Source organism: Strongylocentrotus purpuratus, unplaced genomic scaffold (assembly GCF_000002235.5).
Source record: "Strongylocentrotus purpuratus isolate Spur 01 unplaced genomic scaffold, Spur_5.0 spur5_scaffold_3, whole genome shotgun sequence".
NCBI lineage: Eukaryota > Metazoa > Echinodermata > Echinoidea > Camarodonta > Strongylocentrotidae > Strongylocentrotus > Strongylocentrotus purpuratus.
In genome coordinates this window covers 26,667,605-26,687,399 of record NW_022145609.1, presented here as the reverse complement: position 1 = coordinate 26,687,399, position 19,795 = coordinate 26,667,605, and the positions used below count along the sequence as shown (strand labels likewise).

The window sequence follows — 19,795 nt, the reverse complement described above, 5'->3', positions numbered from 1 at the left end:
TGATAAAAAGAAATAGACCCCCCCCCCCCACACACACACACACACACACTTTTTTTTTTAGAATTAAATTTATTTATCTATTTATTACTAGTTTTTCCCACCCAGCTCTAGGGTCCTTGTGGAGACACTTTCACTGGCTTGGCAGGAATTTATCAAACAAACGTAATATAAGACATTCTACTAAAACAACTGTTAACTGTGAAGGCATATATTATAAACCCTCGTCAAAAATTCAATCCGACAGGAAGAGCATGTATTTTTCTTTTGTTATATACCTACTAATAAGCATCTCTATATCCGTATATCTGAATACCCCAGGACCCCTCCCCCCAAGGGGCGGATCCAGCCGGTGGCAAGGGAGGGGGCCCAATTGGTGGTGAATATTTAGCGGCGAATAAGCAGGGGGGAGGGGGTTAAGGAGCACTATTTTTTCCTCCCCGCAGTTCGTGATTTAAAAAAAAAATTAACACCCCCCTCCCGCTTGAGCCAGGAGGAGGGGGCCCGTCTTATTTTTCTTCACAAAGGTTATAATTATATGCTTTTCGGGCAAGGGAAAGGGGACCGGGCCCTCCGCCCCTCCCACCACTGCCCCCCCCCCCACACACACACTCAGTGTCAATTATTTAGGGTGAACGTATGTCATGTTGCACCCCCCCCCCCCCCTAAGTCTGATGTGTAAAGTCAATACCGACCGATTTTTAGTGTATTACGAGCCAGACTTTGTTGCGTGAAAAATACCCCTTTACCGGAGATTTGGGGAACATGAATGCAGTCCCTCCGTTCCCGGATCGAGTGGGGGGGGGGGATATCTAGGTTAAGTTGGGTCATTATTCAAGGATCATGGAGGGTCCGTCGGGAAATATTATTATGGCCTTTACCAGCGTTCTTTTAACCGTGGTGTCGTGACACCCTGAGGTGCCGCAAAAGAAATTCAGTTTTGTTAAAATTTATCTGGAAATAACGTCAATTTCGTGAAAATAGAATATTAGAAACCGCTATGTATTTCCACGAGGAAAGAACATTTTAAAGATCATAAAATATCGCAATATTTATACAGGATTATAATCTCATCATGAAAGACTAAAATTATCTTTAATAATTAAGAAACAAAATTATATCAATTTAAAAATGCGTGCGAGCTGTGGGTGAAATTAAAGAAAAATTTGCTACCAGTTGCTTTAAGTTAGGAACACAGTTTATGGTGAAAAGAATCGGGGGCACGTTTCCAAAGGGAAAAGGACACTTTTTAAAAAAGAACCAGGTTCACATTTTCCTTCGACAAAATAAAATTTCATAGTCTATGAATTTTAATAAAGGCTTCTTTCAGAGGTTTTAGAAGAATCATTTATCAGAAAGAAAAAGGGTACTTAGCCTACAAGGAAGAAAAAAGGGCAAGTGTAAAAAGAAAAGGGGCACTCATCAGAGGTGAGAAGTGGCACTCATCAAAGATGAAAAGGGGCACTTATTAGAAGGGGAAGGGGGCACTTATTACAAAATAAACTGAGGGAACTTGTTCGGGAGGGAAATGGGCACCTGTCAGATTTGAAAAGGGGCAATTATGGTAAGAGGCACATATAGGAATGTAGAACGGGCACCTATTTTAATTTTTTTTAAAGGGCATTTATCTGAAGTAAAAGGGGGCACCTTTTATATGTACAAAGGGGCGCTTTGCCCCCTCCCCGGCTCCGCCGCCTCTGGGTCCATAGGCAAAGCCCAGCGAGAGTCCAGGGTCAGAGCCACCGGAAGGCTCTTGGGTTTTTAGACCTTAAAACGCTTAGATTTTCTTCCATTTTGTCAGTTGATAAGGGCTCTTTATTCTATTTTGTTTCAGTAATACGTAGGCCTAATTATATCCTATACTTACCTTGACTTTGTTCGAGTTTCGATAGCCGGGCAGCCAGGCTAGTCTTTTCTCATAGGCCTAATTGATTTAATGAACAGTCGCTACGACAAGATAACATCCATTTCACTCCAACAAATCGTTTCAAAAGATCATGGGGGTCACTTTGTCACGGAAGCTTTCGATTTTCGATATAGATAACCGTATTAGAAAACCCGTATGGAAGATGAATGTCGTATTTATAACAAAAACTGTATCAGTTTAACCAATACCAATCATTGATTTTTTTTCTTTTTTGTCACCGATAATTTGGCGCCCCTTTAAAAAGTGGCGCCCGGGACACGCCCCCCCCCCCCCCGCTACGCTATTGAACCTTACGTCACTAAACAACATCATATTAGACTCAGATTATATGCAGTTATACTTCAAGGAATGACAGGCTTTAGTATCATCGAAATGAATGCAAGCATTTGGATATGACATAGGCCTAAATACGCTACAACACAGACTTATAGTATCCCTTATAATACTGTCAAATAAAGGGTTTAGTAGTGAAATGGACGGTATTTTCAAACATTTTGGGACATTTAGGAATGTTTTCCATCAGCTTCAAGTTAAGTCAAAATATTAGATGCACACTAATGGCATTAAGGTAAGTATAGCCATAACAAAGATCCCTTTCAAAAAGGAAATGTCTTTCATTCTATATCCTGATTATCATAGTAATGAGGGCCCGTGCTAAAATTTATTTAAAGCAAGTAATTTTATGAAACTTATCAGTTTCTTTATCTAGAAAAAGATATTTAAAGATAGAAATAACCTTACCATCATGATTTTGGACCTTCCATACATATTATTACATTCCGCAAAAAAAATGAATACACAAGAATGCGATTGATAACGCTCAAATTTATATCTAACTAATATGTAGGCCTATCTACAAAATGCAGAACTAGTATGATCATAATGAAAACATGTGTGTCACTTTAAATAATCTTGATCTGAAATAATAACATTTATGAATAAAAGATACCAGTACTCGAGTAGTCATAATGACTCAAACAATGAATCCTAAAATAATGAATGCATTTATTGATTCCCGTGGTAATGAACCAGCTTGTACACCATGCGCGTACACACACATGAAGGAAAAGGGTATTGCCATTGGAGGCAGACTCATTCAGGGTATACAAAACAGCCACATTTTTGAAGAAAAAAAGGTGTTTAAATCACACATCGCTTATATTACGTTAAAAGGATACATAATTCACAAATCATACACACAAAAAGGAGCACGCAGATTACATTGTTAAATTGTTAATCTAGGAAAATGCCACAATCGTGTGCAGAAAACTTTTAGGGTAAGGTATACAATTTTTCATAGTCACTATTCATCTCTGATGAGTGCCCCTGTTACTTTTACACGTGCTTTCTTTTTTCTTCTGACAAGTGCCCCTTTTCCTTCTCATAAACGACCTTTTTACACTTCAGAGTCTGATAAATGCCCGATAGGTGTCCCTTTAAAAATAATTGCCCCTTTTTCATTCTTATAAAAGCTCCTTTTCATCTCCAGCGAGTGCCCCTTTTCAGCTGGTTGTGAGAAGTGCCCCATTTTCACCTCTGATAATTACCCAGCTTACTTCAACACGTGCTCCTTTTCTTTTCTAAAAAGTGTCTCTTTCCCTTCTCCGTTACATGCAGTAGCGGATCCAGGGGGGGGGGGCGGGGCAAAAAAAAAGAAGGGAACAAAAGGTAAAAAAGGGGGAAAAAAGAAGGGGAAAAGAAAGAAGGAAAAAAAGAAGGAAAAAAAAAGAAGGAAAAAAAAGAAGGAAAAAAAAAAGACATAAAAGGGTAAAGATATCAAAGGTCTCAAGATATGCTCATCCGACTGTAATGAAATGCCTAAAACCCCTTGACTTCCGGTGGCTCTGCCCCCTGGACCCCACCTAAGATCCTAATGCGGACGGCTGGATGCTAATCTGACGGTAATTTAATGCTTAACACCCCTGAGCTTATTAATTTAATGAGATTTAATGAGATAATTGAATGTATATAACCCCTGAGCTTCTTGGGCTCCGCCCCCTAAACCCAACACCAATTTGTGTCCTGCTAGTGTCACAAATAGATACAAAAATATGCTCATCTAATCGTTATTTATTGCCCACTCAAAACCCCTGAGCTTCCGGGGGCTCTGCCCCTGGACCCCACGCCAATTCTTGACCTGCCAGTGTCACAAATAAGGTATAAAATATGCTCATCTGACCGTTATTTATTGCCCAAAACCCCTGAGCTTCCGGGGGCTCCGCCCCCTGGACCCCACACCAATTCGTGACCTGCCAGTGTCCCCAATAAGGTATAAAAATGCTCATCTGACGATAATTATTTTAATGTATGAAACCCCTGAGCTTCTGGGGGCTCCGCCCCCTGGACCCAACACCAATTTGTGTCCTGCCAGTGTCACAAATAAGGTATAAAAACATGCTCATCTGACCGTTATTTATGGCCCAAAACCCCTGAGCTTCCGGGGGCTCCGCCCTCTGGACCCCACGCCAATTCGTGACCTACCAGTGTCACAAATAAGGTATAAAATTACACTCAACCGACGATAATTTGATTTATAAAACCCCTGAGTTTCTGAGGGCACCGCCCTGTGAAAAAACGTGTAAAAACACGTTAATTTTACTTTTTTTTGGAGATAGCCCCCCCCCCCTTTGGCGGTCAAGGGGGGGGGGTGCGATTACATGTGCCCTTAAAATGTAAAGCGACTGAGAGCAACTTTTTCTTTAATCCCCCAAGCTCACTTATATAATTATGTTACTTATTTTAGGTTTTTGCAGTATTTCATAATTAGATAATTCTAAAACCCCATCAAGATTGTTTTTTCCTCTTCATAAGATGTAGATTTTTTCACTGCAGCCTCGCAAGCAAAATTTTCAATCTAGAGAAATGAACTAGGCAAAAAAAACAGAGATGACAATAGAATACAAACGCCATTTTGAACATCCGAATTGCAATCCATCGACACCATGCAGTACCTTGTTTGGTAAATATTGGCGTGGAATAAGGGAGATACGCCAGACCAAGGGCTTGGGGTGGATGTTGAGGAAAAAAGGATGTCCCCCCCCCCCCCCCCGTGAAGGAAAACAAAAATTAGTGCTTACCCAGGCTTTTAAATTGGCAATAAATTCTCTCACCTTTAAAGCATTATTTTGATTGGCTAGTGTTAAGCTAGTGTTAATTTCGCCGGTAATTATTGCGGGTTGCCATAGGCAACAAAAAATGTTAAGCTTTGATATTACAGCAAGCTATCAAACACACAACAGATACTATTGTTTCCTAAAGATTTCCTCGTTTATTAATAAGCATTCAAAAATGTATATAGTAAATGAATTGCATATTTAGAAAAAAAATACATTGCGATCAATTATTGTTCAAAGAAAAAACTAAAGAAAGACAAAATTGTGATCACACCTGAAAATAAGCGTGGCCTTGCACGAATGTATCAACGAACTAAAAATAACACATTTTAGATATACATTTCACAAATACTATTCATCTTTTGGTAAAAAAAGTAATAACAAAAAAAAGTTAAATCTCTGTAGGCTATGGAAAGCAAGGAAATATGAATGGTGGCAATGGCACATACATAAATTATTTGACCTCAAATTATGATGATACAGCATCTATAATTTAAGAGATGTAACACACTAGGAATCCAGTTCACAGAACTCATGTTCAAAATCAACTCATACTTCCTAATTTTGATTATTTTAAATTTTTTATTTATTTCAAGGATTCCCTTTTTTCCTACTCGATGACAAGTTCAGAAACAGTACTTTCTTATGTCAAAATGTTATAATATCATCACACTCCGCAAATTTCTTCGTGGAACCTGTATATCTTTGACATGCACTAAAATATAAGGGAATACAATTTGCAATTACATTCCTTTTCATTAATATATATAGTGCATGTACGATGTGTATAATAATATTACACAAGGGATATCAGTTCTTGTTCAAAGCTGTATATAGCACATACAGTTTATATCAAAGATGCCATTTTTACATTTTTATGTAAAAATATGACCGTGAATTATGCTTCAAATAAAAAAAAAGAAATGCAAATTCATTATCATTTTGCGAGTTAAAAGTAGGGAAACTTACCTCTTTATATTTTCCCCTTGTTTCCTAGCTCCGAATCTGCTTTGAACGTCTATTATTACAAATATTCCACAACTCATTTTGTTTCATGCGTTTGTCTTTTCTTGAGTATCTTGGTGTCAAGACGACTGGAATCTAATTCTGAAGAATAGTTTCCTAAAACTAAAAAGTTGCGGGCCTGCAGAGTATGGTTACACAATACAAATGTATGCCATATATGAAAAGTATTTAAGGCACAAATTGTCCTTGAAAATTGTAAAATAAATAATTAGAAGGTGGCTAACTCCTGTTGACCAACTATACTCAGTAATTATTATAAACTAATAATAAGAAGTTACACTGTACTCATCCAATGAGGGCAAACTCTTGTTGACAAACTACACAGACGAAATATGAGTTATGTATTCCCTTTTTAGGATAAACCCAGGTTGATTTCCTTTCATAAAAAAATATATAAATAAGAGGGCAAGTCCTTGGTTATTTGGTGTCCCATACATATTGAGGAGTTCTGGACATGAATTCACATTAAATCTGTCATTCTTTTTCGTATTTTGTCTGATCTAAGCTTCAGAATAATAGAATATACTCAAAGTTTATATGATAATGGTAAGGCCATTAAAAAAAAATTACATGTTGAGCGTCCCCGCCCGCTTCCTTTTTGGGGGCCGCCTCCTTATTTTTCTTCTTTTTTTTTTGTTGAAATTTTTTGATTATTTGATTTTTTGATTTTTTTTTTTCTTTTAAAGAAAAAAAAAAAAAAAATGTCGGCGGCCATCTTGAAAAATAGCCCGACTGTCAGGAAAAATGTACCGAGCGGCCATTTTGAAAGAAAAAAAGAAAAAAAAGGCCTCCTCCTTCCTATTTTTCGAAAAAAACAGGGCGCTAAACATTTTTTATTTTTATTTATTTGGCCTAATGTAATGGACAAAATACATCTAGCTTGGACTTTCCTAGGATTATAAACAAGTCTAGCAACCGTGTTGAGTTAACATGCACAAGAACTCTAGTGGGAAAATATATGGAAAGTGAAAAGAGACAAGAAATGAAATTAATGAAAATTAGTGCCAGAAAATTATACTTTTACAACAGCAATGACAAAGAGCTAAAAATGAACAAAAGAAGTAAATACACAAAAGAATTTACCTTTTTTGGACCACAGTGTATTTTCAAAAGAGATGTTTATTTTATTTTATTTTATTTCATTCAAAATACATATATAATCATATCATAATATAAATCAATTAAATAAGTATACCTTTAAAAAGAAACACCACATAGTTGAAAAATCATTTCAAAATTGAAAAATGCTGGAGACTGCCATCTTAAGCTAGAGCTTGATGGTGGCCACAGGAAAGAAAACTATACGGGCGACCAAAGGACCAAAAGACTTAGGCATGATTACAGGCTATCTCTCATCTTTACAAAACTACATTAAACGGAACAAAGTGCCAACAGAATTGTTGATGATATAAGGACCGTCATTCATTTGTGCTTTAATATTTATAATTTGTCCTTTGCAAAATTGGACTACCGTCAACCCCGGCCCCCCCACTCAGTGTTATTTAGGGTACGCATATGCTCGTACCCTTTTTTTGAAAGCACCCCCTATCTGAGGACTGCCAACATTTCCAAACCCCCCTTTCGCGTGCTTTTCGCGTGCTTTTCCTGCCTTGGAGACCCCCCTAAATCAGGAAAAATGCTCAATGTACCCCCCTTAATTCGGAATAATTTCTCAGGAGTCCAAAGACATGAGAGAGAAAAAGAAAAACACCCCCCTTTTAAAGAAATCTCCGGGTGAAAAGTCAAATACACCCCTTTTTTTACAATTCTCGGGCCGGACTTTGTCGCACGAAAAGTACCCCTTTACCGGACATTTTGGCAACACGCATGCGGTCATTCCGACCTCTGAGTGGGGGGGCCGGGCCGTCAACAGGCAATGAACTTTCATGATTACATGGGAAAAATCACCGCCCCCCCCCCAAAAAAAAGTATTTTGTTAGAGAATAAAATCATTTCAAAATCTGTAAGAGATATTCACACTAAACGATGTAAAGGAAAACATGATAAGACTCATACAGAATTCAAATAATTTTTTTTCTAGGAGGCCCTCCCCAAAAGAAATTAAGCATGTGTGTGGACTTGTCTGTTTGCAAATCACTTTCTATTTCATTTTAATATGGCAAGATATTAACCTGCACTTGCTACTCTCCACCCAGGTGTCGAATGGGTACCCGGTAGGATGCGGCCGTCATTGTTGGTCAAACAGTTTTTGAGCGTCAAGTAACGCCTGGCAGGAATACTCCCCAGGGAGTGGAGATTGTGCACACATTGTGTCAGGCTAGCACTGAATCCAATGACCGGGGTAATAGTATATTTGTAAAGCGCTTAGAGACATTTGTATTATTAAGCGCTATATAAAAAATAAATATTATTATTATTATTATTAATACCTTTGAAACAGAAGTAATATTTTACAGCTCATAAATACAAAGTACCAGCATGCAGATGAAACAGAATGATAAATTTTGAAAGTCCTGACCCAAATTCAAAGTGTCTTAAAGAATGGTTCTGGGCCAGTATTCAATTCAATACTTGAATTGTGCCAGTGTTTCAGTTGGCATCAAGCTTGGTTAGGTAAAATGGCTAACATCTTTTTCAAGATCACATCTAAGCATTTTACTTTAGTAAGTCAACTTTAAGCTGAACCACTTACTGATACTGAAGGCCATTGTGTTGTCTCATACCGTAGCCAATAAACAATATAAGTCGGGTCAATTTATCAAAAGGTATCCTATTAGCTTAAAAGGTGTCACATGACACTCAACGAGCACGTAATATAATAACATTTTTTGCACGGTAAAAAGCGTATAAAAGTGAATTAGACTTCGCACGTCTCTTCCCTGCGCCTACCCATTGTTAGCATTGTCTTATCTGTACACATCTGACACAAGGGGGCACAACTTCAATGGAGAAATGTATGAGATCACAAATACTTTCAATTTAATAAACTAAATATTAAGTGCATTCCTTGGTTAATATAACATATATGTCCATATTTATAATTCCCCTCATACCATTATATTTCAACTGTTGTTGGGTTTTATAATTTCATACATTGAAAGACGGAACATGCAATATTTGTATAATCTAACATTAACACAATGCATTAATTTCCTTGTGTGAGTGTAGCTTACTATGACCTGCATCAGAGCCATCTATACACAGAGTTTGGCCAACCCAGTTTGAGTTGGACACAATATGGTGACTTCTGCTTTGTTGGGCAAGCACAAAACAAAAGAATATTTGCCATGTTGTGACGCAGTGAAACCAAGTTGGCCAAACTCTGTATATAGATGGCTCTAGTCTGCATATGGAAATTAAATCCAGCACCAAAAATTACCCTGCTACACAAATTTTTAGGTGGACGAGGTGGACCACGAAAATGAAAAACAGAGCCCTTCTTCCCCATGTCATCCCATGGTCTACATTAACATGAATATACAGGTGTACAATGAGATATACATCAAAGCAGTTAAACAGACCAGGGGCCCGTTTCACAAAGCCTTTTTTCAATGACAAATGACAAAAATCACTGACAAATCTGCTGATAACCAATCAGAAGCAAGGATTTCAGTAGCTTTAACAAAGACTGTCATTTGTCACTGATGACAAGTTTTGTGAAACGCCCCCCAGGACATCACAGGATTGCTTGCTAACTAGGCAATGTACTATCAAGTTTCACTAAACACTGTAACTGAAACATGTAATTAGTAAATAACGGCATTGCTTTCCATTTTCATATAGTCTTTAACGATTGTTAAGGCACTCCATAGAGATATATAAGGCCATGATTTTGAGAAAAAAAGAACTGAGTGGAGGTATAAATGTGACTTTAGAAAAAGAAAACAAAAATCAGGTAGATGCCTTTGATTATGTGTCTCCTTGACTGCTGCTCATCTTTCAACCTATCACTTACTATTTCCCACAAATTGTCCCTTTCTTTTATTACGAACAAGCCAGAGGCAGCACTCATGGAGGAGGGGAGGGGGTGCTGAGGCACAGTGCCCCCACTATTTCAAGTATCCCCAAAGTGGCCCTTTTTCTTTCTAATAAGTGAACCTTAGCACTTTCTGATAAGTGCCTTTTTTACATCAACAAGTGCCCCTTTTCCATTGTAATAAATGCCCCTTACCCTCTCTTAACAAGTGCCCTTTCTCAGGTGCGGGCTGGTCCTTTTTTTTTAAACCTCTGATAAGTGCCCCTTTTTCTTTCTAATAAGTGCTGTATTCCTTGTTAGTGCCCCATTTCCTTTATGTGAACTTGGTAAGGGTATGAATAATTGAGCTGTTGACTGTATGTCAACTTGTCAAGTATCTTTTGTCATTTCTCTGTTTGGAGTCTCCCATGCCTGGTATTATCACCAAGTTTGACACGATCATTGCTCCAGTCTGTACTTTATGCAATTGGGTTTCAGGTCGTTAGAGATAAATTCAGGTATAGTGTTTGATCAAGGGTTGAAGGCAGGAATTTGATGAGTGTGGGGTAGTGAAGCATAGCAAGTTTCGACGTAAGAAGTTTGTAGAACCAGTGTGTTACATACAGGCAAGGACCCTAGCTACTACATAGGCCTAGAGTATCCTGAAGAATATTGGGTCCACTCATTCCATCTGCCTTCCTTTAAAGGGAGTGTAGCTTGGCAAATACTGGGTAACGCCATCTTCGTCTTCTTTTGGACAACTGCACAATTTCGCGTATGTGGGACGCATGTGATTGCTGCGGTTGCGTCGTCCGTAGTCGTATTATACCGGATTGGCTTTGAGTCAGGCCACGAGAAAGACACGTAGTCTCGTCATGCTACACTTCCTTTAACCTTCAGGTCCCACTAGAAGTTCTTTCAAATGCTAAGCAGTGCTCCGTGCAGAATTCATGACTTTTGACATCGCCTCTATTCCATCCTCTGTGCCACGATGCCCCTGTATATGCCTGTCACATAGATAGCCAAGATAAGGACCACAAAGATGTCGTCAAAGAATCCAAAAAATCCAAAGACAGCCTCAGGAATGATGTCCAGAGGAGAGATAAGGTACAGGAGGGCCGCCGCGAAGCAGAAGATGATCCTCAGACGGAACATCCAGACGATCCCGTGGAGTGAGAAGAAGTCACGGGCCGTATGACGTAGCAGGGTTGGAAGATCGTAGATGTAGTCCATAAACTAAAAACGGCAATGAGAGAAGAAGAAATAGGAAGTTGGGGATATGACCAACAACAAAAAAGTTCTGATGTCTTTCAATGGGCATTGGCTCATTCATAAAGGTGGGAAACTTGGACCTGGGCCCCGTTTCACAAAAACTAGTCATTAGTGACAAATGACAGTTTTTGTTATAAGCTAGTGGAATCCTTGCTTCTGATTAGTTATCAGCATATTTGTCACTGATTTTTGTCATTTGTCATTGAAAAAAAGGCTTTGTGAAACCAGTCCCTGGTTTAACCAATTTTTTTCTGAGATCATCATCAAGCTCTTTAGTCTATACAAAATTAAATTACTATGACAAAATGAAATCAGTCAATAAATAAATATGAGAAAATGATGTGTCATATTTACATGATGTTCGTTTATTTATTTACAAACCGGATGGTAATTTTGACAGGACGAAAAGGTTGACTCTTGGCGATATATAAAACAATGAAATAAATCTACCAATTTAGTTGTGGTTTTGACCTAGATAATGCTTTTATCAGCCTCTGACTTCAATACAGGTACAACAAAAACATATGCAGCATGAGTATCATCAGTCACTTGTAACAACTGGGCCCTGTTTCACAAATGCCTAATATCTTTTACAAATTTGCTGTAAGCCAATCAAACGTCATGATTTCAGTAGCTTATAAAAGGTATATGTAACTTGTTATTGATAACAAGTTTTATCAAGTTTCATCAAGCTTTAGTTCACAACCCTTTACAAATTTTATTTGCCATATAATATATCTGAAAGGTGTTGTAACGATTAAAGCTCTATTTGCTTATATTTCATCACCTTTGTGTGTTCATTCTTTAAATTGTATGATAGTTGCAACTTGTCTTTGATAAAACTTTGTTATATTCTTTTTCATGTGAAGTCTATTCAAATGGATTGTAAAAATGAAACTTGAAACTTGATATCATATTCTTGATATGATAGTATAGCATGCTTATATTTCATCACCTTTGTGTGTTCATTCTTTAAATTGTATGATAGTTGCAACTTGTCTTTGATAAAACTTTGTTATATTCTTTTTCATGTGAAGTCTATTCAAATGGATTGTAAAAATGAAACTTGAAACTTGATATCATATTCTTGATATGATAGTATAGCATGCATAAATAAATAAATAAATGAAATTGGACCATGATCTATAATGATATATTTTTAGTTGTGATTTTCTCTATGAAGAATAAGGCAAATATAGGGTACTACAGGATGCAATTCTTGGCCTTTCAAAGCTTGCTCTTCTATTGTATTCACCAAGACTTCGGCCAGAATCTTGAAAATCTCCTCCACCAACTCACCGGTCTTGGCTCTCCTGAGAATCTTCGATTATAATCCCTGATTTCGGCCATAATTCTTCCCCCCTCACCGCTATTCTGTTCATCTTCTTGGAAGACTGGTAGGATGATTGTTACCTGGAAGAAAGCATGACATGCAATCATGGGAAATAATAATGAAAATAATAATAATGAATGTTTATAGTATCAACAACAATAATGATAGTATAGCAGTTTGAAGAAGAAAAAAAATGATAATAAAAATAAAAATAATACTAATAACAAAACAAAAACAAAATATCCCTATTCATGTTTTTACAAAATTGTCATTATCTAAACACTACTGGTAGTTTGGTTCAATGCTTACCATTTGTCTACACACAGGGCAGCTTATAGCACCAAGCCATGTACCGTGTCTCCAGTATGCAATTAAACAGTTACCTTGTAAAAAACAAGAAACACATCATATTGTGAAAATACAGAGTTGATCCTCAAGTCTTTAAAGGCAATCCATCATTTGTAACAAGTTCATTTGTATAAAAGCAGAAAATTAGAAGAAACATAATGGCGAAAGTTTGAAATAAATCCAACTATTAAAGGGTAATCCAACCTTAAAAGACAACTACATGTGTACTATTAAAGATAAAGTAGAGTTCTGGTCATGCGATTGCATTGTGAAAGAAAAGGTGTTGAATGGATCAGAATACGTTGATCATGTAGCATGTAAGTATTGGTGTGTACTGCAAGGTTCTTGAGTCATCAAAATCATAATAAATTTGGCCCAGTCTAGGTAAAGTAACAAGCGCTGTACACAGAAAGGTGTATATAGGACTACACAAAAGGTGTCGGGGCTACTTACCTTGATTTCCTTATCTTTCTATGCTCATTACTTTGATTCTGTGAGAATTCATTTTCTTTTTTTTACCAGAACTCAAGTTTATCTTTAAACATTAAGAAAGCAGAAAAATAGAGAAGCAGAATCATGAAAGTTTGAATTAAATCTGACTAAAAATAATGACAGTAATCTCATATTTCAAACATTCATAAGTCATAACATTCTTATTATTGGTCCAATTTACTTCAAACCTTCGCTATTGTGATTATCTCAATTTTTCAGATTTCATACAAATCAACTCGTTACAACAGTTGGATTGCCCTTTAATAAGAGAGTTTGCACGTTTGAATATGAGATCACTAAATCTCAAAAAATCACAAATTTGCAAATTGGTCAGTGGATTGTGACAAAGTCACTGACAACTCTCCCGTTTGTTGTGTACAAAAAGTATCATTAATATCTGTTTTTCTTCTAAGTGCCTTCTCCCTTGGGGAACTACTCAAAATATATTATGGATAGCATATTATTATGGGTCCTCTACAGAGAATAGACCCTCCTTAGCCATAATTTTTTTTTAGTCATTTTGAGTGTTAGAACAAATGGGAAAGTAGTCAAGCACTTTGTCGCAGTGACATTACCTATTCAGCCAATTTGAAGCACCCGTATGTAATACTATGTACCGGTATAATGATTACACCTTTTAAAGGCCCACCGCACTACTGGTAGCTACTTGCGCCCTCTATATAACAAACCATGCCTAATCGGTGACCATTGGTCCCCCATGATCCTCTTTTTCTTATGTTAAATGAGAGCTGAGTTGATGAGATAACCACCTGTCCAGTGACCTTGCAGAGCGGTCTAATCCCTTCTGTAAACTACGGCAGATAAGCTTTAAAAATTCATAATTTTGTTTAGCCCAATTTCGTTAAAATTTTCACCAGTCTGCTTCTCTGATTTTTCTGCTTTCTTTTAGAGTAGTTGTCTAAGGTCGGATTTTCCTTTAATAGGATTATCTCTCTCACCCTTTCTCTCTCTCTCACTCTCTCTCTCTCTCTGTCTCTCTTTCTTTTTCTCCCTCTCTCTCTCTGTACTGTAGATAGTGATCATAGTGATCACAGATCATGCTGTTCTTGAGCTCTTTGTCTATCTTTTCTTTCCTTCTTATTCTTTCCTTCCTTCCTCCTTTATTCCCCCTTCATCTTTTCATTCTCCTTTTCTCTATTTGTCTCCTTTTCTCCTCTTCCTTTTCGTTTGTTTGTTTGGGGGGGGGGGCAAAATTATCCAAACAAATTTTCTATCATTAAACCATTGCTAGAACTTAAAAATGACAATTGCAATAGAATCTATAGAACCCAGAAACCTACCACAAAACACATGACCACAGTTCGTCTCAGCTGCACATTCTTTCTCATCAAGGCAAATAGGGCAAGGTCGATCTCCGTTATATGGCTGGGCACTCATGCCATGCCGTCCATCGCTGCTCTGCCCCTCACCGTTTTGTTGACCGTTTGACTCCCCCGTAGCTTGCCCATTGGCTGATGCAGCATGGTCATCAGCATTGGGTCTGCCATAGCGGAGCTGGGTGCGTGTATGCTGGACATGGGCTTCACTCTCGGGGTGTATAGCCCCTGTCGCAATTGATCTTAACCTGGAAGTGAAAAGCATAAAAATAAACAAAACATAAATTCATAGTCAGCTACAGTCAGTAGGGTCTAAATGAGTTGATCAGTATATACCTTGCACGCACCTCCAAACTCCATCTTAGCTTTGCTTTTTCATCTATGGGGCTAGATCTGACTATGTCAATGTCAAGTCAGGGGTTCTGCAAGGCAGTGTTTTAGGACCCTGTTCCTGACTACTCCTTATATATATTAAGAAAATATTAACAGACTACGAGGTTAATATTTTTTTTATAATATCCCACATCGGCAATGTCTATTCAAAGTGAATTTTACATAATTAAAAGAACTAGGTTTTCGCTTGCGGTGTTCTCATTCTGCAGACAGTTTAGCTCCAGCATTTGACTTTTCCAACGCTTAAAATTAAGCGTCGTTGACTTGTACTAGTTTGGCCTTAACAAAAACACTGACATTTTGCGTAACCTACTTTCAAGGGACAAGTGGGGCAGCAGCAAAAAAATACTGTACAAAAGTACTATCGCAGGGAGTTGATCATGTGGCCTCGTTTAGACCAATCAGATTGCAAGATTCTCAGTATGCAGGATATTATAACAATGATTATCCCGGACCCGCTTTCTTCCCACGTCAGGTTGTTAGCAAATAACACTGTCACCTACGACACAGTATCCTCTCCTGCTGTTCAGAAAGATCTTCAGCACAATTTAGACCGGCTTGCTTGGGAGAGAAGTAGCTGATTTTCTTCTGTGGTCATGGCCTACTTCACTAGCGGTTACGAACCGTCTATTTTCATCTCATGAAAGACATGATTTACCCAAATCAAAAATCGACCACCACAACTCGGTCCCTACGTTACATTTCGTGCCCACGCAAAAATTACGGGTTTTTATGTATGCCCCACATAGTAAGGTATAAACAAGGCATTTTACCACCAAATTTGTGTATATCAGGGATTCAGTGCTTGCACTTTTATTTTTTTTGTAGCGACCAAGAAAGGTAAACAATCACAATGAATACAAAGCGGTTCCTACAACAAGTACTAGCTCCTCACCAGAAGGGGTGCTGGTCCAAGAATAAGGAGGATCGTTTTCGTAAACGCAGACTGATACGTCCTAAAAAATAAAGATCGTCTGCATTTTCGCAGACGTTTCATATTTCTGATCGGTGCATTGGCGATGCAAAAAAAGAATTCCTTGATGATTGGCTTGATGAATTGTACTTTGACTTTGTACAGAGACTTTCACATTATGAACGATAAATCCTCGGGAAATCAGACAACCCATATAAGTAGACGGTGAACTAGGGTTATTTTCTTACGCCGAATCCATTTTCCGCATTGACAGCGGGCGGATCGGTATCCCGAAACCTGCAGAGCGCCAATGAAAAAAAACGTCTGCGAAAATGCAGACGATCCATATTTTTGAGGACGTATTTTGTCCAGGATTGACAATAGATTTCCAAATTAAATTTTCAGAGTAATTTTCCCAACATCGGTGAGTTGAATTGATTGTATTTTACTGCTAGGTGATATCAAAATAATATCTCTTAATATCATAACCTAGCCCTGGCCCTTGACTTCAGGCTATCCCATACGTTCAAATTTGTGTAAGTACAAGTGAGCGGAACTATGCCATCGCCATCACCCGAACCATCGGGGGTGAGTTTCATCCCGGTTGCCCGTAACTCCACCATACGTACCTGTTTCGATAGGCGACTAAAAAAGGCACTGCAACTACGATGATTAAACCAAGGATTTGAAAGAACTCATCCCCTATACCTTCAACAATCGTTCCTCTTTCAGGCTGGCTCATTTCTAATGTCAAAGACACAAATGACAATATGAAACACAGGCGCCAAGGCGCAGGTCAACGACGTCTACGGGTAATAAATCGAGTTCCCTGTTTAATGATTGAGTGACGTGTCTATATATGACGTATCGATGACATCATCTATAAATATAATGCGGTGTTTCAGGGAGATTCCCTTCACATCTTCCAGTCCATCGCATCATGCTTACATAACCTTGATCCCCCTCCCCCTTCCCCCACCAAAGCCTTAGACCGAAAGAAATTCAATACCAGTATATATATAATATAAACACATGTAAAGGGCATCGTTATAGGCAGTGGCGTAATGAGCAAAAACGTTTGGGGGGGCTGACAAAAAAAAAAATCCGCAGCACCCTACACTAACATGCAGGCCCCGCTGAACGTTTCGCAAAGTGTGGTCGAGTGTATAAACTGTGTCGTTATCAGGGGCGTCGCTAGATCTTTGTCAGTGGGGGAGTGGGGAGGGGATAGATGCCACCGATTACAGACAAAACGAGCAACCAATTACCGACAAATTTGCCAATGTCCAAAGGTTTATAAATTTAACCCTATAAACCCGGTGCCAGTAACTAAGTTATTTTTCAGTCTCCCCCCTCCCGCGCGAAGCGCGGAAACTTTGACATTTCATTAAATTATTAGAGAAAGAAGACGATCCGTTGTACCGTCCTCGACTCTTAATTCTTGTTTGGATCCAGTTCCCCCCCCCCCCAACTCCTCCAGCGGGAAGCGCGGCAGTTTGGACGTTTCAATACAAAATAACTCTTAATGATTGTCTGAATTCATTTTAGACCATCTCGCGCGAAGCGCGGGAGCTTTCACGTTTCATTAAATTATTAGAGAAAGAAGACGATTCGTTGTATCGTGTTCTTGTCTGAATTCAGTTCCCCCCCCCCTCCCGCCCGAAGCCCGGAAGCTTTGACATTTCATTAAATTATAAGAGAAAGAAGACGATTCATTGTACCGGTTCCGACTCTTAATCCTAGTCTGAATTCAGTTCCCCCCCCCCCGAAGCGCGGAAGCTTTGCCGTTTCATTAAATTATTAGAGAAAGAAGACGATTCGCTGTACCGTTCACTATACTCTTAATCTTGTCTGAATTCAATTTCCCCACTGGGCCCCTTAAAGGGACTATGTCCCATTTGCAGGCCAAAAAAATGAAAAAGTTAAATTCCAACTGCATTTGAAAGATAATACTAATTTAGAACTTCCCTAAAAAAGGTGGGGCTTGAAAATGTCTTCAAGTGGGAAAATAACGACCATTAGTTGTCAAATCGACTTTAGGGCTATAGAGCCCAAAAGTAATAGTCTTGATTTTCAGACAATTGTACCGAATGGTCATACGTTTTATGCTGCGCAAAGATTGAATCAGTTTAATCTTGGCCATCACAAGAAGTGGGTTATTGATGTAGACAAATGCTCATGTACCCTTTACAACTCTTTTCATGTATGTTATTACCAAATAAGAAAAAAAAAGCCAGTCAGTCACTCAATACTGTCTGACATTGAAGTCTAGCAAGTATACGGTTTTCCTTGCATAATTTGAATATGAGGACACTGCTAACGTTTAAATTTCACAGATAGGACATACATGACATATTCATAATTCCTGCAAAGTTCTACAGCATTTGAGGTTGGCTGCAAAAGGGACATAGTACCTTTAACGGTACATGTGCAGTGTTACAGTTGCTTCTGGAAAGGATTTTTTTACTAGTGTTACTGTTAGGGCCACGGCCCCTTAGTGACTATAAAAAAACATATGCTCTTAATTCCTGGCCATTTGGGAATGTGTCAGTTTGCAACTCAAATGGAGAAACGAGCATTTTGTTGAAAATCATGTGATATCACGAACATTTATACATCACTTGTATATGGAATTGAAAATAAGTCATGGTTCAATTTTATTTGGGGGGGCTGGCGCCCCCCTAGCTCCCCCACCAGTACGCCAGTGGTTATAGGGGGGGGGGGGTCGGAATCAGGTCAAGAAAAATTAAATCTTCACATGCATCATCCATTTTCTTCCTTTCTGTCTCTGTCTCTCACTCCCTCTCTCTCTCTCTCTCTCTCTCTGCTCTCTTTACTTTCTTTTCTTCTCAACTTCTCCCAATTAATTATAGTATATGTTGGCATTATGTGTACATTGTAAATGCTGATTTGCCAAATAATCGTTATATGACGACAATGATGATAAGATGGTGACGATGTGATGATGAATTAAGATGCATTTAATAATTCATATCAACAATAATGCTGTCCTGACATAATACATTAAATTTCTTCACACAAGATAATAACCACTGTAGACATAAAGACAGGTGCAAACAAAATAAGAATGAAGATAAATTACTAATTTTTCGAATATTTATTTCAGCGCTGCAACATCAAAACACTGAATGATTATTTTCGAAGCATTTGTTTCAATGGTAAAGTTCAAACAAAAAATAGAATATAAAATTGCCCAAAAGAAAAATAAGTTACAAGTCCATTTTAAGAAATGGTCTATCAAGTTTAACTGAAATTTAGGAGTAGTCTTGCAAAGCTCTGTTGTCATTAACATCTTCATTGGCTTTTTGAACTGTAAACTTGCCCTCTGGGAAAGTATATGAGTGTGAGTGTGTGTGTGTGTGTGTGTGTGCGTGTTTATGGGTGCATGAGTGCGTGCCTGTTTTGTAGTTTTAAGATGATATTATATTTTATATTGCTGCTTTTACTCTGTTAATTTTTCAGAAAAAACAATAAAAACAGAAAGAAAAAAAAAAAAAAAAAAAAAAACATTGAATGATAATGCGAATGGTTATTTTCAGTGAGATACAAGTCAATGCATATGTTGAGTTTTCATTTAAGAGAAATCCAACCCTTGCAATAAGTTTGTTGAATGCAGAAAAATAAGATAAAACAAAATGGTGGAAATTTGAAATAATTAAATTGGATCAATAATAAGATAATAATGAATTTTTGAAATATGAGATCAC

At 38.0% G+C, this 19,795-nt stretch overlaps 1 protein-coding gene across 1 annotated transcript; it reads right to left on the bottom strand.

Moving 5' to 3' along the window:
- Nucleotides 1-9,936: 9,936 nt before the first annotated feature.
- Nucleotides 9,937-16,918, bottom strand: LOC578092 (E3 ubiquitin-protein ligase RNF170). The gene is made up of 5 exons (XM_778279.5): nt 16,697-16,918; nt 14,726-15,009; nt 12,894-12,967; nt 12,551-12,664; nt 9,937-11,215 (listed from the first exon to the last, which is right to left on the bottom strand). The coding sequence occupies exons 1-5, from the start codon at nt 16,807-16,809 to the stop codon at nt 10,949-10,951; spliced, it is 852 nt and encodes a 283-aa protein (XP_783372.4). The 5' UTR covers nt 16,810-16,918; the 3' UTR covers nt 9,937-10,948.
- Nucleotides 16,919-19,795: the final 2,877 nt, after the last annotated feature.